This window comes from Monodon monoceros, unplaced genomic scaffold (assembly GCF_005190385.1).
Source record: "Monodon monoceros isolate NGI ecotype Baffin Bay Population unplaced genomic scaffold, NGI_Narwhal_1 Super_Scaffold_6, whole genome shotgun sequence".
Classification (NCBI taxonomy): domain Eukaryota; kingdom Metazoa; phylum Chordata; class Mammalia; order Artiodactyla; family Monodontidae; genus Monodon; species Monodon monoceros.
In genome coordinates, this window is record NW_021703783.1 from 41927373 (window position 1) to 41952745 (window position 25373).

At 41.0% G+C, this 25373-nt stretch overlaps 2 protein-coding genes across 2 annotated transcripts in view; one reads left to right on the top strand and one right to left on the bottom strand.

The window, feature by feature from the left end:
• The window catches only part of TESPA1 (thymocyte expressed, positive selection associated 1), a 154343-nt gene that overhangs the window by 72306 nt on the left and 56664 nt on the right, over positions 1 to 25373 (bottom strand). The window lies entirely within an intron of this gene.
• Positions 1224 to 8858, top strand: NEUROD4 (neuronal differentiation 4). The gene is made up of 2 exons (XM_029204711.1): positions 1224 to 1498; positions 7854 to 8858. The coding sequence occupies exon 2, from the start codon at positions 7863 to 7865 to the stop codon at positions 8856 to 8858; it is 996 nt and encodes a 331-aa protein (XP_029060544.1). The 5' UTR covers positions 1224 to 1498; positions 7854 to 7862.

Consider the following 25373-nt stretch of genomic DNA (forward strand, 5'->3'; position numbering starts at 1 on the left):
AGCCTGGAGGATTGCCTTCAAGTCAATTTCAAAAAGAGGTTGAGCTTGGGCCCAGAATGCTGTCTTGCTATTGAAGGAAAAAACTTAAGTGATCAGGTCATTTTACAGATGTGAAAACTGATGCCAGAAGTAAAGTTGAACTATTAAAGATCGTGCAGCCAATTGCTTATCCAAGCACCCTTCCCTTCGCTCCTCAGAATCACTAGAAGATTGCAAAATCCTTTACACCTTAATAAGAACTCACAATTATGTATTTGATCTTGGTAAATTTTTACATAAGGTAGTATTCCAAATTTGACAATCTCTACAATGAAGATTCCACACTTTCACTTGGTAGCCTGGTCCACAGATAGCTATCTGTCATAAAGCATATACATGTATTTTCTTTAAGTCTTTCCAGATGTAGTTTTCTTTTTTCTCTTCTAGCAATTTAATCTTACTTCAAAATGCCCCAGGAGTTTTAGGAATTATTTGACCCTTCTTTCCTTCCAAGTTCATTACCAATCAGGTGAACTTTTTCTACCTGAACGCTTAATGATATATTTTTGAAAAACAATAGCGAATTCCAATTTGTACTTCGGGGAGTTAAGTGTCCTCAGAATAAAAGATTTTATTCATTTGCTTTTTGTTTTTAAAATTTCAAACAAACAGAAAAGTTGAAAGAACAGTACAATAAATATCGATATAGCTTTGTCTATATTAAAATGAAAGGGTTTTAAATGGGAATGTTTGACAGGTTAGAAAGAAGGGAGAGAAAGATTCTTCTTCCTTCTATTTTTAGAGTTTGGAAGTTTTAAAGCCAAAGACTCCAATCCACATGTGTAAGGTAACAGTCAATGATGTTGTGTCGTGGGCATGTATCTTTCTCACTCTTTGGCTCTTCAGACGTGGACCAATATTTTTATTTGCCCTTATTAGCTCTTATTAGCTCTTATTACCTCTCAACTTCAGCAACTCTCCTCCCATATTCCCTTTCTACCAACCTCTATCCTCATTTAAACCAACCAACCAACAAACGAATGGCTAAGCAGGACCTGACCAGAGGAACCCTTTGAAGTGGGCGTGTCTTTCGGCTGTGGAAAGGGAGGAGTTAGACTGCGGGCAGTATCACCCCTCCCTGGGCAGCTGGGAAAGCAATCAGAACTGCTGCAACTCCGAGCCTCCGGCCAGAGCGCAGGAGCTGCCCAGAGGCTGTGGTCCTGAAAGCTCCACTCCAGGGAACTAACCAGGGAAAGGAGGTACTGAAGACCAACTAAACTAGCTGCATCAGCCCAAGGCGTCCTGGAGGAGCATACAGAACTCCAAGGAAGGAGTAGAATAAGTAGCAGTCAGAGGAACCAGACCCGGGGGCATTCCTAAGAGGCAGTGTCCGGGTTTAACATGGATCGCTAAAAGCACCTCCTCCTATGATCTGGATGGTCAGGGAGACTTGGCTTCTCTGAGTCTCCTCCAGGACACAGATTCAAGGAGTTCACGCCAGGGATTGCCACTGACAGAGGTGAGCCAGCGGATGGGGTGGTATGGGGACTACTAAAGTTTCTGTGGGTAGTTCCTGCAGACCTAGAGGAGTAGTTGGTGTGAGGTAAGTCTCTTCTGGGCTAAATAAGGAGGGAGCAGGATTTTGGAAACTTGAATAGAGAAGCAGAGAGAGCCAGAACACTTAGGGACAGATATTAAAATTGTAATAATGTCACTAATTCCCATAGCACCTGTCACTCAAAGTGAAACTCAGATACTCTCAATCATTTTTATAAAATAGAGATTACAAATTATCCTCCCATTGCTGTCAAGCCCATTCTTCCATTTTATTAATGCTGAAGAAAAGGGCCAAAAAGTTTAACTGCTTTCCTGAGGGCTTACCAAATATGTTGAAAGAATTGACCTAATCCACCACTCTGCTTACAGTTTTTTTGGCTCGGCAAAGAGTGAAGGGGGTGGGGTGCGTAAGGAAATGACAATAGAAAAGGGAGTGAGAAAAGATGTTGGAAAGCCATGGGGCATATTCTCGCCATTGCCCCCATTTTCTCTGCTAAAAATCCTTAGACATTTGGCATCAGTGGTGGGACCTTTCCTTTTCCTCAGCGCTTTCAGATGGGAAATCAGAAGAGAAAGATTGTCCATATATATTTTTGCCTCCTCTGCCTCTCGTCATTCACCCACCCCTAAAAATGTGTTCAGAAAAATAATAATAAATGTAAAATGCCTCCCTCATTTTTTGACAGAGGGACCAGAGATGAAATGCTGAAGAACAAGGAGGGAAAACTGAAGGATTGAGTAACTTCTGTTTGCAAAGTTCACGGTTAGGATCTGAGGCTATGAAAACTAAAGTATGACATGTCTATGCTGGATAAGGGGTGTGTGTGTGTGTGTGTGTGTGTGTGTGTGTGTGTGTGTGTGTACAGGTATTAATCAACAAGGAAAGTGGAGCGTGTAAAAGTGTGAATAGGAAGAGCACAGAACAGCCTAATGGCTGTTTCCAGGCAGCACAACTTATGAGCACCCTGGTCTGCATTCTGTCTTCAGTGCAGACTTTGTAAATCCAAGCAAGGCATTCAGTCTCTCTGATGCTTAGATTCCCTAGAAACTGGGCTGAATAGTCCCCTTCCTGTTGTATTTAGGATTTAGTCATAGGATCAGGAGGTGAAGTTAGTACAATCAGCTTTTAAGAGGAAAGACACTGTCTAATCACCACAAACACACACGCAAAAGCTCCTTACTCACTTATTCGTCAATTGAAACTTCTCCGCAGCAACTCAAAAATTAGTAAAAGTGTAGGATGAATTCCAGGACAGCCCCACACAGTAGTATGCCCAATGACCTCAGCCCTAGTGATGAAAGTATTGGGTCGCCACAATCATTGCCTCAGCAAACGTTTTTTCCAGAACAGATTTTTAAAAAATGAAAAAAATGTGGAAAAAAATGTTGAATTTGAGAGAATTGGCTAAACTTAAAATTTCACAGAAGGATCCTAAAAATAGGGGGAAATTCTGTTATAAAGTGTAGATACATAAGGAAATCTAAATTCCAAGATTAAAAAATAAAATGAGCTTTATAGGATCAGAATGTGTTTGGGGGTTGCAGGGGGGCCCGTATTGTGCCTCCGGAGCCAGTATTCATTGACTTTTGTCATACTGGAATGTGCTTCATGTATATTTTGAGAGCTAATTTCTTTTCTAGGAATTGGGGAAACCTAAAAATGGTGTATCAGGATACTTTGTGCAATAGTGGTACAGACTTTCCCGTACAGCTTCTATCAAACAATTGCCAACCCTTACATTTCCATAATAACTTTACAAAGTACTTGCTTTCATAAAAGCTTCTAAATGAGACACGAAAGACAAAAATATTATTTCCATTTTGCCCCAAGGGTAAAATAATTAAAATAATTTTTCTGTGCTCTTATAATAAGTGAGTGATGGAACAGGGTTTCAGTTTTATGCTTCTTTCAATACATCTCTGAGTTGGTTCATTAACAGGCTGAGATCCATGGTAGAAATGGGTACCTGTTCTAGAGAGAGCCAAGTTGGTTTCCTTGATCAAAACTCAGAAGTGCATCACACATACTTTCAACTCTCAAGTCGAAAACTGGATGTTTATCTTTTTTTATTTTTCTTCTGCTAACTTTTTAACGCGTTGAAGGTATGTAGGTGCAAAAAGTCAAAGGAAAGGTTTTTTTCTGTATCTCTGAGGAGTCCTAGCTTTTACTTCTATTTGAGAGACTCTTCATTTTTCTCCTCTGAGCTCTGGCTCCTGATTCTGGTAGGAAAATCTTATCCCCAATATTGTTTAATCAGAGACAAAAGGAAAAATGTCCAAGTGCCAAGCATGGTCTGTATTCCACCAGAAACTTCATAACCCTGAAAATTCATATGACTGAGGAGGAGTCCAGCCAACTGCTGTCTCCCAGTTATAAAACAGGATGCAAGAGGCTAACTTCCTTCTGGAATCTGGTGGAAGAGTTTTAGTCAGCCCAGTAGAGGCAGCTGATAGAGCTCTGTTTCCTCACCCTTTGTAACAGAACAGGAGCTTTCATATTTAATTTCATGAGGAGGTTGGGGGAGTGGGTTTATCAGGGAATTTTTTGAAATGGCTGTTGAGATGGAGCCATTGGCTCTTGCTGGCATAAAATCAACATTAAACATAGAGTGTAATTACACCTATTGTGTCCACTTGGCCAGAAAAACTCATGGTGAACTTTTAAGAACAAAATACCTAACATTTACATGGCATTTATGATGTCTGGCACTATTCAAAGTCTTTAAATGTGTTCGTTCATTTTATGCTCACAATAATCCGGTGAGGTAGGGCTATGATTATTCCTATTTTAAAGAGGAGGAGACTGAGGCACAGAAAGATTATGAAGCTTGCCTAAGGTCACATACCTAGTAAGCAAATGAGCTGAAATTTGAACTCAGGTAATCTGACTCCAGGGTCTGTGCTGTCTAGCCACATTGGGGAAAAGGGAAGGTTATTAGGCAATTATCAGATGATCTTCTGAGCCAATCAGAGGAGGTTCCAAACAGATAAGAGGCACAGTAATTAATACAGTCTCCTTTTATTATTCACCCATGAGAAATAATTTTTATTTTTGAATAAGCAAATGTGTGAATGAGTTAGGTAAGAAAACCCAAGGCTAAACAGAAGACTAATATGGATAGTGTTTTACAGCATTTAAAGTTTCCAAAATCCTTTCTCATATTTCTGACTTGCAAAATCACATAAAATATATCGTATCCCTATTTTATCAAAGAGGAAATGAAAGATCAGAGAGCTGATATAATGTGTTTGAGACCAACAACTAGGAATAAAAAGAACTGGGATTAGAATGTGCATTATTCCAGCTTCCATGCTTTTGAAACTACACTACATATTCATGGGATTCCCTCAGAGCTAAGGGACCAGTACCTATGGGAAAAGAGAAAGTTAAACTGGAGTCATCTACATCCTTTCCATGGTTAGTAAGAGAACAAAGATGAAAACTGGTTGCCTTTTATATTGTTTTAGCCAAAGTCATTTGGTTTCTTTCCTTTATACCTGCTGTAAATCTGATTTGAAAGCAGCTCTTTGACGCTTACAGAAACCATCACGTTGCGTTAAAGGCAAAGGGTAGTCTACTCTGTTCTCTTAATCCCACTTCGTGATAGATGTGAGGATCGACAGAGCTTGGCTAGTGTCCAGAGGTACGGAGGTGGGGATGATAAAAAAGCTCAAATGCAGAGGCTAGGTTGGTATTCAGTTTCAGGGGCAATTCAGGGGACTCTCCTTTCCTCTCCTGCTCTCCTTTCCACACATGTGTGTACGACCCAGTGATAATGATGACAATGAAGAGGAGATGAGAGAAACAGAAGGAAGAGGCAAAGGAGAAGGAAACAGAGTAAAAAAAGAGGGGGGAATAAATGAATGAAGGGAACAAGAAAACAATTTGAAAGAGGAAGGAATCCTGGAATATGAGAGTTAAAAAGCAGAGAACATTTAAACTAGTCTCCCTTTGGATGAGGATCGTTTCCTGGTGACTTGCTCTACTGATCCACATCTCCTGAAGTCAAAGTGCCTTTCTTTCTTCCCCACAGCTGTGATGAAAATAAAAAGGAGAAAAAAAAGCATCAAACCTAGTATTTGGAATCAGAAGCACTGGTGTTATGTCCTGCTCTACCTGCTGTATGTCTTAGCATTTCCAGTACTTAATTTACCTGACCTGCAGTGACCTCGACTATAAAATGAGCATAACAATCCCCTTTTCCCTTAAAGTTTTGCTCTAAGACTACACAAATGTTATTATAATGACGTGTGGAACATTAGGTTTCCCAAGCCCACTCCATCCTCTTTGGCCTCGGAGTGCACCTGCCTCTGAAAGGTCTGTGTTACTTTAACAGAAAGTTAATTAGGTCTTTCACCCTCCCTCTGGATATCTGCCTGCGTTAGAAGTGCAGCTCAGCACACAAGCTCCATCATCCATATTAAAAGTGGGATTTTCTGACTTGGCCTGGCTAGCCAGTTGACCAATAGGTTCCAATGTGTGTTTTCAATCAAGCTGCTTACCCAGGAAGCCTTATTAAGTGAGTAAGTCAAGCTGACATGATTTCCGTGCTGATTAACACGAACCTAGGCTGTTTTTGCAAAGCAGTCACATTAATTATTTATAGGAGGTAAATGAGGTTACAAGGAAAACAAGCTCAGATTACCAGAAACAAGTCAAATCATATATTTATATTTTTAAAAGCTATGTACTAATTCCTGCATTCATTGATTTGAGGCTCAAGCCTCAAGGATCAAAAAACATTTATCATGCTCTCCCCTTTCTAATATACAAAGGTGACGGAGGGTTTAACATTTCGAAGACTAGCTGGTGGAACTGGGATGCCCCAATGGAGTTTATCAGATACTTTTACTTGGTAAATTGTGTACCTACGAATCTCTCAACAAATCTCAAAACAATTCAGGCTCTTCCAGAATTGAATGCAAAATATTGACTAAACCACCAGTCTCTTTTGGTTTTCAAATAAGTTTTACAATTGCAAATTTTTCATAGAAAATTCTGACTAAACAGTATCTGTTAGGCAAGTGAGTTAGTCAGACTATTTGCATGTTTGTCTGAAATAGTCTGCGCTATGTTTGCAGTCACTATGTTCCGTGAAGTTTAAAATCTGTTCCCGATTTTCCATTTTTAATGAAATCTTATAATAGTTGCACTAAAATAATCTTAAATAGGTTTGGCAGACTTCTGGCTTGTAATTCGAGCTGCTGCTGTATTCTTGTCTGAGGGTGTGAGATGCGTGTTCAATGAAGAGTTCTCACTTTTAACATATGGGTGGATTTGAAAGATAACCAGTGGTGACCTCCTCTCTTTTCCTGATCCTTTCTAGACACCATGTTACTAACACCTCTAACACCACTAACACTAGACAGACCCGCAAGGCGCTTACTGAAAAACAAAATGGTGATGGTGAGAGAAATATTTCATGATCATGTTGTGTACCAGCAGAGTCAGTAGGAAACAAGGGATGTTATGAGTCAGATGTATATGTGTCTCTAAATAGAGATTGAGTAGTCCTTTGGAGAACATGTACAAAGTCTGAATGATCTCATTACAGTTTTTCATTTATTTTGTGGTATAGTTATATAACAGTTTTCTTATGTTATTGTTTGATATTCTTTTAAAATTTTGCAATATTACAATTATTGTTTACATATTATTATGTAATATCAGAAGTTTCTCTATTTGGACAATAATTTATATGCTCACCTTAGCTATTTCCTTTTATGATCTGAATTCTGGGAAGAAAGAAAAACATGCTTTGAGTGGTATATCAGTTATTTTTGCATAAAATATCCATGAGATAAAGAACCTGAGAATAAAAAGAGTTGGGTATTGACACTGCAATGAATAATCAAGTCAATTTCCTTTTCCTATAGTTGATTTTCTTATAAATGCTGTAGTTAAGTGAGTGTCCTGGGCATTTATCTGAGTTTAGTTATTTATTTACTTATTTATTTATTTATTTTTGCGGTACGCGGGCCTCTCACTGCCGTGGCCTCTCCCGTTGCGGAGCACAGGCTCCAGACGCGCAGGCTCAGCGGCCATGGCTCACGGGTCCAGCCGCTCCGCGGCATGTGGGATCTTCCCAGACCGGGGAACGAACCCGCGTCCCCTGCATCGGCAGGCGGACCCCCAACCACTGCGCCACCAGGGAAGCCCTAGATTAGTTATTTAGAATGGAGAACTTGGGCTAGATAATTATAAGTTGAATTCCAATACGAATTCTCTGCTTTACATCTAAGACATAAAAAGAAAATTTAGTTTTAAATCAAATCAGATGTTCACAGGCACTAACCATTGCTGTTTCCTTTTCCAGAGTCTGGAAATGGCAAAATCTTATGTGAAACCCAAGGAGATGACAGAGTTGGTCAATACACCATCTTGGATGGACAAAGGTCTGGCTTCTCAGAATGAGATAAAGGAGGAGGAGAGAAGACCAGCTGCTTATGGGATGCCTGGCAGCTTAGCTGAAGAGCATGACAGTATTGAGGAGGAAGAAGAGGAGGAAGAAGATGGGGAGAAGCCTAAGAGAAGAGGTCCCAAGAAAAAGAAGATGACGAAAGCTCGCCTTGAGAGATTCAGGGCTCGAAGAGTCAAGGCTAATGCTAGGGAACGGACCCGGATGCACGGCCTGAACGATGCCCTGGACAACCTGAGGAGGGTTATGCCGTGCTACTCTAAGACCCAAAAGCTCTCCAAGATAGAGACTCTTAGACTGGCCAGGAACTATATTTGGGCATTGTCTGAGGTCCTAGAAACTGGACAGACACCTGAAGGGAAGGGCTTTGTGGAGATGCTCTGTAAAGGGCTCTCTCAGCCCACAAGCAACCTGGTGGCTGGATGCCTCCAGTTGGGCTCTCAGTCTGTCCTCCTGGAGAAGTGTGAGGAGAAATCTCCTATTTGTGACTCTGCCATCTCTGTCCACAACTTCAACTATCAGTCTCCTGGGCTCCCCAGCCCTCCTTATGGCCATATGGAAACACATCTTGTTAATCTCAAACCCCCAGTATTCAAGAGTTTGGGAGAATCATCCTTTGGGAGCCACCCACCTGACTGCAGTACACCACCTTATGAGGGCCCACTTACTCCACCCCTGAGCATCAGTGGGAACTTCTCCTTGAAGCAAGATGCCTCCCCTGACCTGGATAAATCCTACAGTTTCATGCCACATTACCCCTCTGCTAGTCTAAGCTCAGGGCATGTACATTCAACTCCCTTTCAGGCTGGTACACCCCGCTATGATGTTCCCATAGATATGTCCTATGATTCCTACCCCCATCATGGCATTGGGGCCCAGCTCAATACAATCTTCACTGATTAGGGCAGTCAGACCAGCATTTCAGAGGAAGATGTGGAGACATTTCCCGTAACTCAAGTGGTTGAGCTGAAGACTCAGTGACCTTAATGGAACCCTACAGATACATATCAAACAAACATATCAAACAAAATAGTCCCAGTCTGTTTACACCTTCTTACACCTGTCTCTCTTTTCTCACCGACTTCTCATATTGTATTGATTCCTTTATTTAGGGTCTTAAAGTGAAATTATATGACTCTTTACAATCATGTGAAAATAGAACAGAAGCCCTGGATCCTATCTTAGTGGTGCCAAAAACTCACTGAATGATCTATGCCAATTAATTTTTCATTTCTGGCCTCTGTTTACTTACTGGTAAAATCAGTCAATTGTTCTAAGTCTAGATAATTTCTAAAGTCCTTCATAGTTCTGAAATTCTGTGACTTTGGTGATCACTCCTATAAACTTCTTGAAAGTAGAAGGATTGAGGAGTAACAGGAAATGGACACCGTGCATGGAATGATCAAATGGAATTGCCAGTGCGTGTCTCTCGGGGACTTGATGATAGGACTTCTTTGCATTTACCTAAAAATAGCTTCCAGAGGCTAACATTCTAACTTGGCTGTCACTGTGAATAATGTTCTTTAAGAGATTAGCTCTATTTCTTGTTGGGCTGAAAGCTGAACATATCTTCCATAGTAATTTGAGAACCATAATAGAGATCTCATACCAACTTGATTCTTGATGACATTTCAAAAGCACTTTTCTCAGTACTAGAGGTGGGGCAAGCAAGTCACTGAAACCTCAGACTCCTACAACCAATGGGACTTGGAGAAGTCATCTAGACCATTTCATGGCTTTCATAACCTGAGGGCCCTGGAAATTCTGATGAAGCTCAGGTACTGCTATTGGAATCAGCAAACAACCCAGGCCACATTCAAGAGCAATAAAATGGCTGTTGGATACTACCTAACCATCTTTTGGGGACTCTCTCCAGCTCACACCCGCCCATGGGAAAACCACTAGGTTTTCTTTGGCAAGATGAATTTCATTTGGTTAAGGAAAAAATGGTTAAAACCACTAGCTTTGGTCCACACATATATTCTAGAAGCACAAGCACCAATCGATTTATTGACCAAACTTGAGTTTTTCCAACATACATATAATTCTTTTGTCTCATCCCCACTAATGGTTACCTCTTCCTCACTTCTAAAATATGTTATTATATATTGTAGATAACATTTCAAGTGACCAGACTTAGGGATGCAGAAATCAAATCCAAGGTCAGTGAATGCTTTTACCAATTTATGTCTTCACCAGAGGTTTATCCTGATTTGCAGGATGTTTCTTTTTCTTCATGTAACTCTTCTTTCCTTTATATCAGCAGTAATTTTGTCAAGTTCATTTTTTTCCAGAGAAATGTGATCTGAGAAATTTCACTGTCCTGTTCAATCTGCCAGGACAATTATTTAAAGCAAACCAAAAGCTTCAATGGTTTACACGATAGTGGGTCACATCCTGCCGCTGCCAGAGAGGATAAGTTTAGGAAGCAGGCAGGGTACACAAATAGGGCCAATGGATAAAACTGACAAGGCAGATTAGTATGTCATTTTCTACAGCTTAGCTATCCCCTAAAACCTGCCAAACTATTTGTGTATCTTGACTTTCTTTACCCTCTTATTATCTCCTTACAGTCTAAGTCATTTTCTTTCCGTTTTGCTTGCAGCAGTAATCCTACTGTTTTTGTACCCTTGGTTTGTAAATCCACTTGAAAGTATCCTTGCAGAGAGCTCTTAAACCCCATCAGCCACCAAAGTGGTTCCCCTCACCACGATTTGCCCTAGAGGGAATAGACAAGTAAAATGATTTATAAAGCCATCCTATGTGCTTTCTGAGTCTATACTGACACTTACCTTCCTGAGAGGCTATGGGGGGATCTATCCTTGAAGTTAGCATTTTGTGGCATTTAAGTTTGTAGATAATGAATGTTGTCTGAATTATTTATTAGTTATTATTTATTTAATTTATTTCTCCATTCCATGCAAATTCCTTGGGTTCTAAACATGTGCTTGCAAACCCACCCTAAGACTTCATTTGGAAAGTAGCTCATAATTTTGCTAGAAATTCCTGAGTTTGGGGGTGAGGGCAAAGGAGGAAGTTAGTGCCGAGTTACCTGTAATAATTTCATAAAAAGCAGCAATAATTTGAATGGCTATGCAAGGTAATATTTTTAGACTTTTTTTCCTTCACTCTAAGATGAGCCAGTTATTTTTTGGGAATCTGTTGTTTATGCTTTTGGGGAGTATGGTACCCATGAACCAGTGTGGGATTGTTCAGAGAGACTTTATAATTGAATAAAATTTGGAAATGCAGTGTAATTGGAAAGAACCTACTCTCCAACCCCGGATGGTCTTTTTCTTCTGGGGACTCTACCCGATAATGCAAAGCAATTGCTTAAACATTTTGTAAAAAAAAGTTTTTTCTCTTTTCCTAGCAGAAATAAAGCTGTGAGTCTTCTTAGACATTGTGTTGCATTGTCAATCTTAAAAGTTCTTCTTCACTCTCACCTATTAATTTTCTTTGACTCTAAATCCTGCGATTGAGAAAAAAACAAATCTAGGGCTCTGAGCATTCTAAGCCATCAAACAGGTGACTTAGATGACTTACAGAGAGGTGGACCACAGGAAGATGAACTATTATCCAAAATTTAGGTGGGCCTACCAACTCTTCAAAAAATTATGAAGTGTGTTTTTTGGCAATAGCTCCGTCTCAGGATTTTTTTCCTTCAGATTTCTCCAGTGAAAATTTTCCAGGGTCCCTTTTTACATGCATAAACTTCGGATGACAAAGAAATAATAATGATGATGATGATAAAAATAAACTTTAATAAAATATTGTTGGTTAATCAAGGGAGAGAATTTGTTTAAAATAGTTAAGAAACAAAAACTACAGAATGAAAGTCATTCTCCCACCCCATCCTCCATCTGTCCAGTACCCACTCTCCAACTAGAAACCACTTTTTAATTTTTAGTTTACTAGTTACCAGAGATCTTTTATGCATATATAAGAGAATATTAGGTACATTAGGTACAAATATGAAGTTAGATTATCCTCTCCTTTTTTCTTCTGTTTTTGGTAGCATAATATAACACAGTTCTGCATACTTTATTTCAACACATACGTTTGAGTAGTTTCATATATCATCAAACTTTCTTAATTCTTTGTTATAGCTGGTTAACATGTTAAGTAAAAAAAAACATAACGTATGATATTAAATTACAAAATTTGGATTTTTCCAATTTTTTGCAATACTGAATGGATAATAGTGTATGTATCATTTGATGATTATTAAGAGAACATTTAGCAAAGAATATTCTAGAGGAATACAGATAAACTGACAGATACCAGCCACAATCACATCTAGCTGTTAGAAATGCTTACTATGTACTGTCACTTTTCTAGGTGATTTACATGTATTCCTTCAATCTACAACAATCCCTCTAAGGGAGACACTATTATCATCCTCATTTTACAAATTATGAAGCTAAGGCATGGAGTAACCTGTTCAAGCTCACCCTGCTAGTGAAAGGTACAGCCAGGATTTGAACTAGATGATTTATCCAAAAGGTTTGGTTGTTTGGCTGCTTGGCTGGTAGGTACATAATGTTGTCATATCTACAAAAGGTTAGAGCTGGTGGAAGAGGAGGTACTTTTTGACACCCTTCAAATTGTCCATATGACATATGGCACCCTGTTGTATCTGTGACCCAGGCTGGCCCATACCCAAGGTCTGAAATGGAACCTGAGAAAAGACTCTCTTTCCATTGACAAAAGCTCAGCTTTCAATTGTATGTTGTCTATGTAGATATAGGTTAGCTCACAGATCAGTGCTTTGTTTCTTGAGAGTGCCCATCTTTCCGAGGGCTTAAATCCATTTCATGGCTGTCATCTTATATATCTTTAGAGTTTTAGAAAGAAAGTTTTAACAGGGAATTATCGATATGAAAATAATAAAATCTTTTACAACATAGGAGCAGCCTATCTTCAAGATTATTTTTTTCTGTCTATCTAACTTCAGAGTATAGTCTGGTGCATTAATTGCAAGCATTGGCTTTAGGATCTAATAAATGATATTTTAGTTATGTAACTTACTAGTTGAATTACCTTTATTAAATTGATTACCTTGCGAAACCCTCAGTTCCCTCAAATTTAAAAGGGCAATAATAGCAATGACTTCCTCATAGGGTCATTCTGATGAATTAATTGAGATAACATGTCCAAAGCACATATTTAATAAATGGTATTTATTACCATTCATGTTACTATTCATTATTCTTTGATTACTCTCACACTGACTTTTCTCTTTGTCTCTAATAATATGACTAGGGAGTGCTGATGGTGACTGCAGTAGGCTTATTTAGGGAGTCCATAGAGATCTTTAGTTAAGAGGGTTGAATCAGACAGACTTGGGTTTGAATCTAACTGGCTGAGTTCAAAGCTAACCAGGCAATTTATTCAACATCTCTGTGTCTCAAGTTCCTTCTTGACAAAAAGGGCATAAAAATCCCACCAAATTCACAGAGTTGATATGAGAATTAGAAGTGATGATAATGCCAAAGAAGGGTTTATCTCAGGTTCTGGCACAAAGGAAGTAATATACTATTATTATTGTTATTGCTATTGTTATTATTGGGAGTAGACGGGAAGGGATGAGGAAATTGAGAACAAGAAAGCAGAAAAGATCCTTTGAATTCATACAGTTGATCATTGAGTCGGGCCAATATCAAAAGCCAAGCCTTTTGACTAGTACTCCTTACGTTGGAATGTGCTATTTTCTAACTCATCACAGGGACACCTTTAACAGAAATCCTCAAAGGCAAATTTCCTGAATGTGGGAAATAGGAAGCATTGTATTTTTCTTTCTTTTCTAGAAATTGGCCTGGAGTTAAAAGAAGACTTGTGGTAGCATTTTGCTGTCATCTGACCTAAGACGATGTAGGAAAGGAATACTATTATCTCACATATACATAGTACTATATATTTCTTTTCAATTCAATTTTGCAAATGGTTGCTGAGCACTTCTTCTGGGCCAGGCATTAAGCCAAGGGCTGCGAATACACAAATGAATACAGGACTGTGCTTTGTAAGTTTATAGTTCGACAGAGTATACATTAATAAAGCATTTCTACCCAGTTATCATTCAGTGTTGACAGCAAGGTGAGGCAAGAAGTTCAAGTATTATAGATGCTGTTTAACAGAGGAGGAAGCTGATACTCAGAGACATTTACTGATTAGCTAGGTCAAGCAATTAGTTAGAAGTTAAGTCAGAGACTATCTGATTACAATGTTTTGTTGGTTTGCTTGTTTTAGATAAGTAAAGTCCTGCTTTATTTGTGGTTAAATAAAACACACTTTCTGGGATGAGGTTAATGGATTATTATGACAATTCTGGATAATTTACTGGTTGAATAACCTTGGTTAAATTAATTAACCCCTCAAAGCCTCAGTTGCTTTGCTAAAATGGCTAAAATGATTTACTACAAATATGAAATAAAGCAAAGAAAATTGTAGTCAAGGCCCGGTTCAGATGCATAGTAACCAGGGAAGTAGTTGATCATAAAATCAAAGGAATCCCATTATGGCTGTCATAATACACAAGAAAATAAAATGTTTGACCAACACCTCAAATGTGTGTTAAGTAAATGAATTAACTTGCTAAATGTGAACTGAAGAAAATTTTAGAAAATAATGGCTAAAGCCTCAAGGAAAGGAAGAAGAAATTGCTGTTTATTGGGCATCTAAACCAGGTATAAGTCCCAAAGTAAAGTTCTTAATGTTACATCAGTCTTCAAAATAAACCATTTGAAGGAGGTTCCAGATAATCGTAAAAACCTATTTACACCTTGTAGAAATGTGTAAATAAATATGACACCGTGGCAAGTCACGTAAACTCTCTGAGCTTTTGTTTTCTCATCTATAGGATAAGACGACCGTGCCATTAGAAACCTGAAGTTGCTCTCATCTTAATGTTTTCATGAGCAGTAAATGTCCATTTTCTCTGACCGATTACACATATTTTGAAAAAAAAGAATGAACGATGATTGAATAAAAGATAACAGATGAAGAAAAAGTGGACTACAAAGCATAAAATCAAGGGGGTGCCTTGTGCGGTTTCATCATTACTAGTCAGCTATCTTAAGAAACTGGGTGGCTTCAATTTATCCATTTAGACGGCAGTTTTCTAGGCCATGAACTTATTCTCTAGCAATAACCACCACAACATGTCTGGCAAGCCCATAATCTACATTTAGCTAAAGTAAACTTATCAAAGATAGAATTGAGAAATTGTGTCATTCCTAGAGTTGTGCCCTTCCCCCCCACTCTGCCCCTTAAGTGGGAAAGAACAGGAAGATGTTGATCATGTTGTTTACTTGATTGCAAATACAGCATGTTCTCTGTTATCCATATGGATAATTCATGTTGTAGATGACTGACGAAAAATATTTCATATGAAGCTTGTTTCTCCATGCCAGTTTTATATTCCTAGTTTTTGGTGTGTGTGTATGTGTGTGTGTGGTGTGGCATGTATACACACACATATTAATGTATCTATATGTAAACAAACATATCAAGGTATATATGTAAATATGTGCATATATATTTGAAGGTATGTGTCTATATATTTTTTAATTGAAGTATAGTTGGTTTACAATGTTGTGTTATTTCAGACGTATAGCCAAGTGATTCAGTTACATATATATATATATTATATATATATATATACTTTTTCAGATTCTTTTCCATTACAGGTTATTACAAGATATTGAAATATAGTCCCCTGTGCTATACAGTAGGTCCTTGTTATCTATTTTATATATAGTAGTATGTGTATGTTAATCGCAAACTCCTAATTTATCCCTCCCCTGCAAAGGTACATATATTTAACACGTATAGATTGTTGCATGTTGAAAACACACACACACACACACACACACACACACACACCTTTGAATGTACTCTAAAGTCAAATGGGAACACTTTTTGGACCATTTAATTCTTGGCAAGTCTACAGCCTGAGGCTTTCCTTCATTAATGTAATGCTACTAGTAACTGAGCTAGGTTAGGCACGGAAGAGTGGAGGCCGGCCGAGGCCGAGAGGCAGGAAAGAAGTGCAGGAGGCTCTAGTGTTCCCTGCTGGACCTGGAGGGGCAGCCGGATAAAGGTTAAGTGCTCCCTCCTCCTCTGAGAGCTGGCCTCTGAGCTGATGCAGATCCAGGGCAGGCGGGCACGTGGCTGCCCTCAGAGGGCCAGGCACAGGCGCGAGCTGCTCGGGGACTCCTGGGGCAGACGCTCCCCTGGCTCCTGCTCAGCCCGCTGCTGCCAGCCGGCGGCTTCCCTCCTGCCAGACCCCTGGGCATGCTGATGGGAATGGCACAATTACCTAATCCCTGTCCAGGGAGATCTAGGCCACATGCAGACAGATGGAGGAGCAAGGGGATTCAGAAATGTTTAGGACTGGAGGAGCGAAGGAGAAAAGCGCTGGGAGAGGTTTGCCTAATGGGCCAGACTTGAAAGGAGGTTCTAAAGTCTCCTTGTCTCCAAGCAGCTCCCAGGCAAGCTGTTTTCTCACCTGAACAGAAGCTCTGGAAGGAAGGACCTTGGCCTTCCCCTCACTGCTGGCACATACGCTGAGAAAAGGCATTGACCCACAATGTCTGGGTTTCCAGAAGGAAGAGGAAGGATAGATGGGTATGGAAAGAAACAGAATCTGGGAGAGTCAGAGCTCCAGGAAGGCCCACTGAGAGAGGCTGACAGAGTCAGAGATACAGAGATCAAGGCAGCAGTGCAAGCGCTCACCGTGTTTCCTTCCTTACTTCTTCCTCTTCCCTCACGCATTCTCACCCTCACTGCCCACTTAGGGCCCTCAGAATCTATCTGTCTGGACTCCTGCGATAGTGTTCTTTTAAACTTCCAATGTTTTTGCACGCAATGTTTCTTTTCTTCGTGAATCCATCCTGATTGACTGACCACCTTAAAGTAAAGCCACAATCATGTCATTTCTTTGGTCAAAATCCTGCACTGGTCCTTCAACCACTATAGAATGAGGTCCAAGCTTCCCAAGCCTAACATTTAAAGCCCGTGCACCACAACTGGTCTTGGTCTACATTTACATATCACTAATGATATATATATATATATATATATACACACACACATATATCACCCCATTCCCCCCACCATCTTACCCTCCTAGCTATACATCTGTGTTGCCTCTCTGGATTACAGCTCCTCTAATCAACATGAAGTGAAGTTGCTCCCCTGCCTTTGTTCCTGGCAACGCCTTTCTCCGGAGTGCTCTCTCCTCCATCGTCACTTGCTGAAATTGTATTTATCCTTCAAAGCCTAATTGAAATTCGTCCTTGATAAGCCTTTACCAGATATCCCTATAATAATTAGGACCACCTTCTTTATTTTATTTATTTATATGTATTGTATTTATATTATTGCCTCCTTTATATTTATTTAATTATTGCCTCCTTCTTTTTGAAGTTTAGAGAATCATGATAATTGATGCTACAAGTGAAGTTACTGTTTCCACTTATGTCTCCTTTACTGTTTATAAGCTTGAGAAGAGAGACTGTTTTATCCTCTTGCACTGCTCCCAGTGCAGTCCTTTCCATATAGTAAGGAGAAGGTAAAGCAAATTTTTTCTTTTTTTTTGGAGCACGTGAACACGTGCTGGGAATTGTGAAGGTAACTTTACATTCCCATGAACTCATACAGCTTTGGGAAAAAAACTTTTTTTCTTTTTCCATTTTACAGATGATCAAAAGGAGGTTCAGATAATGTCCAAGTCTACACAGCTCATAAGAAGGAAGTGATGACTTGTTGTCAGAGTGATTTTTGCACAGTAGATGTGTCAATGAAAAAGACTGTAAACATTTCCTGAGTTTTGCCTCCCCAATGTCCACTATGCTAAAGAACAAAAACTTCACTATAAAAAATTTATTTAGACAAAGCCAGACAGGCTGGTTGAAACAATATGGAGGTAAATACAGAGACCAATAAAAGCTGTTGAAGGAGTAGAGTTTTAAAAACAAACAAAACCAGAGGAGCAGAAAAAGGACCAACATATAGGCTAAGTGAGACAGAGAGAAGGGAAGGAGAGAGAGGAAGTCTAAATGAACAGAATAAAGGCAAGATAAAAGGCGTGTGGGTGCAATTTCCTCAAGTGGGACATCTCAAGTATATTTAGATGCTGTCCCAGAGGACCTGGGGTCTCCACGGAGTTGGGGAGGTAGGTCCACTTCAGGAAACAGCCAGCTGCTGCCTCTGTTGTGCCTCAGGTAGGAGCATGTGTATTGATTCCTGCTGCACAAAAGGCTGGGCACCACCACGATCTCCACCAAGCCTCCCTGAAGACAGTCCCTGGTTATGTCTTCAGAGCAACAGAAATATCACCACAATAAATCGTTCTGGAGAAGAGCAAAGACTACGGGTCTCCCAAGTCGCCCCATTCACCAGAAGACTTATGTCACAACATGAAAGTTTCCCTTTGGTCATTGGATATATCTTCTTTTTTTTTTTTAATAAATTTATTTATTTTTGGCTGCATTGGGTTTTCGTTGCTGCATGCGGGCTTTCACTAGTTGCGGCGAGCGGGGGCTACTCTTTGTTGCAGTGCACGGCCTCATTGCAGTGGCTTCTCTTGTTGCAGAGCACGGGCTCTAGGTGCGCAGGCTTCAGTAGTTGTGGCATGCAGGCTCAGTAGTTGTGGCACTCAGGCTTAGTTGCTCCGCGGCATGTGGGATCTTCCCGGACCAGGGCTCGAACCCCTGTCCCCTGCATTGACAGGCAGATTCTTAACCACTGTGCCACCAGGGAAGCCCTGGATATATCTTCTTTAATGACAAGGTACAGAGAAAAAAAAATGGTTTACCAGTGATGTGGGTGGATCAATTTCTCTAGCTCACAGAGCCATTGAGTTCTCACGATTTGTTTTGGGTTTGTGATCTGGACAAACTCTATGTGAATGCCTGGCTTCCCACATACTGTAATTGACTTTGGACAAGATTCATAAACTCCTAGAGCTTCAAAATCTTTATCTGCAAAATGATGACAATATCTTGCAAGATTTCTGTGACATTAAATACAATGATTACCTTACATGTATCATGAGGCCTGGCACATTATTAGTGATCAATAAGTGGTACTCTGTCATAGACTCTGTCATAGTCATCATCATCAACGTCATTCCCTCCTACACAGGTGCGACCTCCATCACATTGGGCTAATGGAAAAAGAGACCAAAGAAGAGGCGGAGAAATGAGGAAAGGGGACCCGTGGGGGTACAAGTAGTACTGGATGATGACTGAAGCCATCAGAAGGAATTACTGGCTTGCAGTCTGGAGTGTGTGACTCAGCTGGAGCCTGAGTACAAAGGGGTCCCTAAGCAGAAGCATCAGGGACAGACAGGGGGCAGCTGACACCGTGTCCACCGTTGGCACAGTCCAACAAGATTTTCAAGGATAAGTGAAAAAAATGCAGTCCTGAGAGGGAGCATCGCTGAACCATGCTGCCCTGTTTTTGGGTAGCAGCTGCAAGCAGAGATAGCAGCTGCAGTTGTTCTCAGCAGCCCGGATTCCCAGGGAAAGTGGGCATCAGGCAAAGCAAAAGGGGGAGAGATAAGCGTGGGGCAATGCCCTGGGTTCCCAGGATGGGACATTCCATTGCACAGAAATAAGGGGCTTGGGGTGACAAGGAAAGGGTGCTCTGAATGTGAAATGATGCTCAGTGTTGAGAGCAGGCTGATAGATCTTTGGAGAGAGCTAGACTGGGGGTCAAGAACTTTCTAACCGTTTCTGCTCCTAGACTGTTGCATAAACACGAGCAGATAATAATCATAACAGCTAATATTAATTGAGTGCTAACCAGGTGCCAGGCAATGTGCTTCATTTTTTACATATATGAAATAATGTGATTCTTAGTATGATACTATGAAATCGGTGCTAGCATTGTCTGCATTTTACAGATGAAAATCTGAGGCACAGAGGGGGTAAAGCAGCTCTACCAGTTCACATAACAAGCAAGTGACAGATCTGAGATTTAACCCAAATGGTTTGGCACCTGAGCTTGCATTTTTATCCACCACTCTCTACCAGCACTGTCCAATAGAAATGTCTGCAATGAGGGAAATGTCCTGTAACATCAAGCCCTTTAAAATTGGCTGGTGAAACTGAGGAACTAAATTTTTTAATTTATTTAAGTATAATTAATCTAAATTTAAATAGCCTCATATGGTTAGGTCCTATACAATGGATAGCACAGATTTATATTACCTCTCTAAGGAGACAGATCTCTATCATTTTCAGTTATTATTTTTTTTCCATCTAAAAATTTTGGGTTTGTACACAGGGATGGAAAACATGTGAAGTGATTTCCACCACTTCCTCCATGCCTGCCCATATGGATGTCATTAATGAAGCAGGACTCTCTTTCTTACTGAACCTGGACCTTCCTCAGAATCCATCACAACACAAGACTCTAAGCAGTCGCTGTGAAGGACTTGGACTCTTCGTTTGATAAGAAAGGGGCCTCCATCTCTGGACCCTAAACAGTATCCAAGGAAAGTACTAGGTTTAGGCATTGGAGGGAAAGAAGACATCTCTTCCAGTTCTTTGCATTCCAGCAGCACTGGTTTCTTTCCTCACCATCAATTGTACCCACACCAAATTGCTTTTCACCCACATAACATCTTTCCCATCCCTTAAGCCTAAATCTGGGCGGCCCATCATTTGCAGTGCACTCAAGTATTTAACTGGTTTTCTCTGAAGACCTGATCCAAGTCAACGTTTGCTGCACTGGATGTCTATTGTCTTATCAGCAAATACGAATGGAGACAAAGGAACACTTCTTTTTTTTCCTAAATGTATTTCTGAAGAAGTCCTCTACCAGCATCCATGGTGCATCTCTGCACTGGCAGAAAGAGACTGGCAGATCAAAGACAACGGAGATGCTATTTCTTGCAAACGCAAGGGAAGTAACAGCTCTCCAGATAATTCTCCAGCTAGAATTTTTGTTTTGAGCCTTGAAATCACCTGAATAACCTACCCTTGGCATCAGCCTAAGCCTCTGGAAACTCCAAGGCCTTATTTGACAGGTATTTTCCTAGTTGATTCCTAACTAACTTATTCTCTCTTTGCCGAATGACCTTCCAGCTCCCCTGCCTTCCCTTGGTCTTTTGCCTGCCGAACTCCTACTTACATTCAAGACGCAGTTCGGATGTCACGTGCCCCGGGAAATTTTTTTTTTTTTCTTTTTGCGGTAGGCCGCCGTCTCACTGCTGTGGCCTCTCCCGCTGCGGAGCACAGGCTTCGGACTCGCAGGCTCTGCGGCCATGGCTCACGGGCCCAGCCGCTCCGCAGCATGTGGGATCTTCCCGGACCGGGGCACGAACCCATGTCCCCTGCATCGGCAGGCGGACCCCCAACCACTGCACCACCAGGGAAGCCCGGGAAGCTTTTCTGATCCCGCTCCTAACACACACAGCTCCCAGGCTGGATGAGGTTCCCCTGCTCTGTGAGCTAATAGCTCCTCTGCTCACCCCCCCCCAAGAGTGTTATCCTCCCACCTCTATGGAACATCTAAGTCACTCTGCTCTGCTCCTGTGCTCCTAAATCCATCTCCCCTGAAGACTTGCTCATCAATAGTAGGAAGATAAATGGAAACCTCTGTCCCTAGCACCTCGCAAAGAGCTTGATATATGGCAAGAGTTAATACATACTCATTGAGTGGACAGAAGAATAAATGACTGAGCTAGAGAGATCAGGCTCATGTGGCAGAGGAGATGCGTGCTACTGACGGACCAACCCCAAGGTCAGGAGCAAGGGAGCCTGTTCCCTCGCCAAGCTGACCTTTTCTGTTCTGAACAGAATAATCAAGGACAGACTCTCTCTTCCTCATTCCCTGACACCCCCATAACATTCCAGTCATTCTAATTTTATCTTCACATTTGCCTCCAGCCCCCAATCCTGCACAGTTCCAAAACACTTGGCTTCTCTCTCCCTCTGCCCCAATTATTCCTCTTTCTATAGCATCGGAATCTCATTGTCATGCCTGCCCTATTCCCTCCTGACCTCTCAACCGCCCATTGTTAGATGTCAGGAGGGCCCGGGTGGCAGCTGGGCCCCAGCAGGGCAGACCTGGTGTCCCCAGGGCATCCCTGGCAGGTGCTGGAATACTCAACAGCCGGGCCTGATGTCACCACCCCCATCCTCTTCCGTAGGTTCCCTGCCCCCTCCCACCAGCTCCAACCCCCTTTCTCAGGAACTGTTAAGAGTCTGAACGGTCAGCATGGCTAGGTAGAGGCTTAATGAAAGAAAACAGTTTGATTTTTTCTCTGAAAAAACTTCAGGCCTGTCCTCTGGGTTATTTGTACTCTTGTGCATATCTTAACTCAGTCAGACCTCCTGTGTGCTATTATAAGTCTAGGTACTATTAGCTGAAAGCAACCCCAAATACCAGATTCCAACTCTGAACGTTTTGGTTACCTCTGTCTGCAAAACTCTCACTACCACATCTTCTGAGACCATCAAATGTTGGTTCCATCATTCAAAGCTATACTCAGTGCTAATCTTACAAGATAGCCTCTCCCAATTCCAGCATCTCTCTTCCCTTCTGTGGCCCCTTCAAGCACCTTGATGTTCCTCTGCCACATCCTGGGTCCCCTGTCTCCTCACTGTAGACAGTAGTATGCGGGGTATATCCAACAAACCTAGTTCAGTGCTTGACACATAGGAACTAAATACTATGTACCAGTTATAATCCAGTTATGAAGTTTACCCTCATAACTTCATTTAGCTTGAGCCCCACAATAACCCACTGCAGGGATATTATCATCCCCATTTTAAGATTAGGAAGCTGAGACTCTGCACTTATTATCTGCCCATAGTTATACAGCCTGTTGGTGATAGAACCAAGGCTTGGTTTTTGTGGTCTTACATTACATGATTTTCTACTTAAGTTCATTAAATATTCAATTAAATTTTATTGATGGAATTGTTAAGGTGTAGTGATAACACAGATGCCAGGGACACAGACCAAATAGGAGAATAGAGAGGTTCATATATTAGGAAGAATTTTCCCAGTTTTAAGAGGGAATACTGTTTATCTTCCTGAATGCCAAGAAAGGAAAAGGAAATTCCTATTTACATGGGCTTGGATTAAGTAGACCTCTAAGAAGGTAGAGAGATGTATGGAAAGATCAGTTTTGAAATTCTTTCACTTCCTCATTTAAATTCTTCGTAACCATGTCTTATCCTCACCTCCAATGACATCGATACCAATGCCAAGTAATAAATGACACTCCTGCTCAGCAAGAGAGCTTTTCCATTAAATAGAAAGTCTGTGCACTTCATTTTGTCCTACCTTCGTCTTACCCTTTACACCCTGCACTCGCAAGTCTGTAGGCCTTCTTATTTGGCAAAGGTGATACTCACTAACATAGATTTAATCCCTGAAGTGGGTCTGGTTTATAAGCTGTTCACTCCAAGCCTCCTCAAGGCACTAACGTGTGTGATTAAGATCGTTAGTCGGGACTCAACTCTAAACTTTCAGTCTTGGTTGGAGACTTCGTTATCTTTCTCCTCACCTCGCTCTTTCACCAGAGGATTCTGGCTGATTCATTTAAGGTGTGAGGCATGTGAACAAAGGAGGTTTCTGCTGGAAATGAAGAAGATGAGACATCGAGCGCGGTGGTTCTCTTCCAGTTCCCAACTGGTTCTCTTCCAGTTCCCAACTGGTTCTCTTCCAGTTCCCAACACGGTCCCAAAGAGGACCGTGGGGTCTTAGTCTCACCTGCATATTCATGTTTGTTCAAGGAGGTAGTCACGCAATTAATAGGGTAATTCCTCAATAATTTGTTCTCTGGGGAAGGCTGCTGCCTCACTTGGGGCTTCCACAGTTAAATGTTCAGATTCCACTTTTGCATTTGAATCATTCCCAGAGCTGGGAAATAGACAACTTGTTGAGTCCCTGGGGCAAGAGAATAGTTTTTTAAAGACAGGTAATAGCTGGAAGCTAGTGATTCTGGCCAGAGGACATATAAACTCTTCACAGCTAGGAGCTGCTCCCCTGCCAATGCCCTGCCACCCCCTTAGGTCTTGAAGTATAGCTCTCCTCCCCGATACGCCCCATTCCTACACCAGCATATTGTAGATAACTGTAGTTTTGTAAACCAAGTTATGTTTTTAAAAAGTGGCAGTTAATTTGTCACTTGAATGAGTAATGTTTTGGAAAAATTTTTAAACCCAGAATCTTCTAAAGCCAACCTTCCTTATTTTCCTCTTTTTTTCCTTTCTTAAAAGAGTAATTAGGGCTTCCCTGGTGGCGCAGTGGTTGAGAGTCCGCCTGCAGATGTAGGGGACGCGGGTTCGTGCCCCGGTCCGGGAAGATCCCACATGCCACGGAGCGGCTAGGCCCGTGAGCCATGGCCGCTGAGCCTGCGCGTCCGGAGCCTGTGCTCTGCAACGGGAGAGGCCGCAACAGTGAGAGGCCCGCGTACCGCAAAAAAAAAAAAAAAAAAAAAAAGAGTAATTACACATTGAGGCTTCCTTAAAATAAGTCAGACCTTTATATATGTAATTATTCTGACATGGCTTTCTAATTTTTAAAACTTCTGTTATCAACAATTAGTGATGTCGGTTGTATGCACATCATTGCCCATTGCTTCAGTTTCCATATTGGAAAATAGCAGGGGATGAGTCTCTGTTCCTCCATACCAAAGAAGACTAGTCCAATAATCATTGTGCATTCTTCTAGAGAAGGGGAAGGATGCTTTCCTAGGCAGCCAGGGATGATCTTTATACTAGGGATGGACAGCTAGTTAGATCAGGGAAAATGTCTGAGGTTCAGAGAAAAGATTGTGGTGCTGTTTCCAGGTGCCCTTCTGCTTCCAAACAACCTACTCACCTGTATCCATGATATTCATATTACATTTTGATTTCTAGCATGCAAGAGATGGATTCTTATGATCCATGTTAATTAGTATGTAGCAACAACTAACAACAGTGTTTGACGTTACCAGCCATCTTCACAGTATTCGATACCTATTAGGTGTTCAATAGTATTTGTTGAATTAATAGATTATATGGTTAATTTTTAGTTCTATTCAAATACATTTTTCATTGATGCAATGCTCCCTCCTTTTCTATTTATTTTACCCTCACAATAACTCTGAAAGCTAAGCAATGGATATGGGCTATCCAACTATCAGCCCTGAGTACCGCCTGGCACGTGATTCTTCTGGCACATGGTTAGTTCTTTTCTGTCCTGGATGGTACAGTGTAGTGTATGAGCTGATCAAACCAACAACATCACTAAAATGCCGGTTTTTTCCCCTCTAAAAGGCCTCTTTTTTTTCTCTAGGACATGTATAAAACGAAGGTAGAGGAGATTACTTCATATCCCTCTGCAATCATCCTCCTAGAAATCATTCCTCAGGATTATGTTCTCTTCCCAGCTCATCCCAGTTTTGCAATG

Coding starts and splice junctions, on each gene's coding strand:
- NEUROD4 (XM_029204711.1), top strand. CDS start 7,863: ATGGCAAAATCTTATGTGAAACCCAAGGAGATGACAGAGTTGGTCAAT.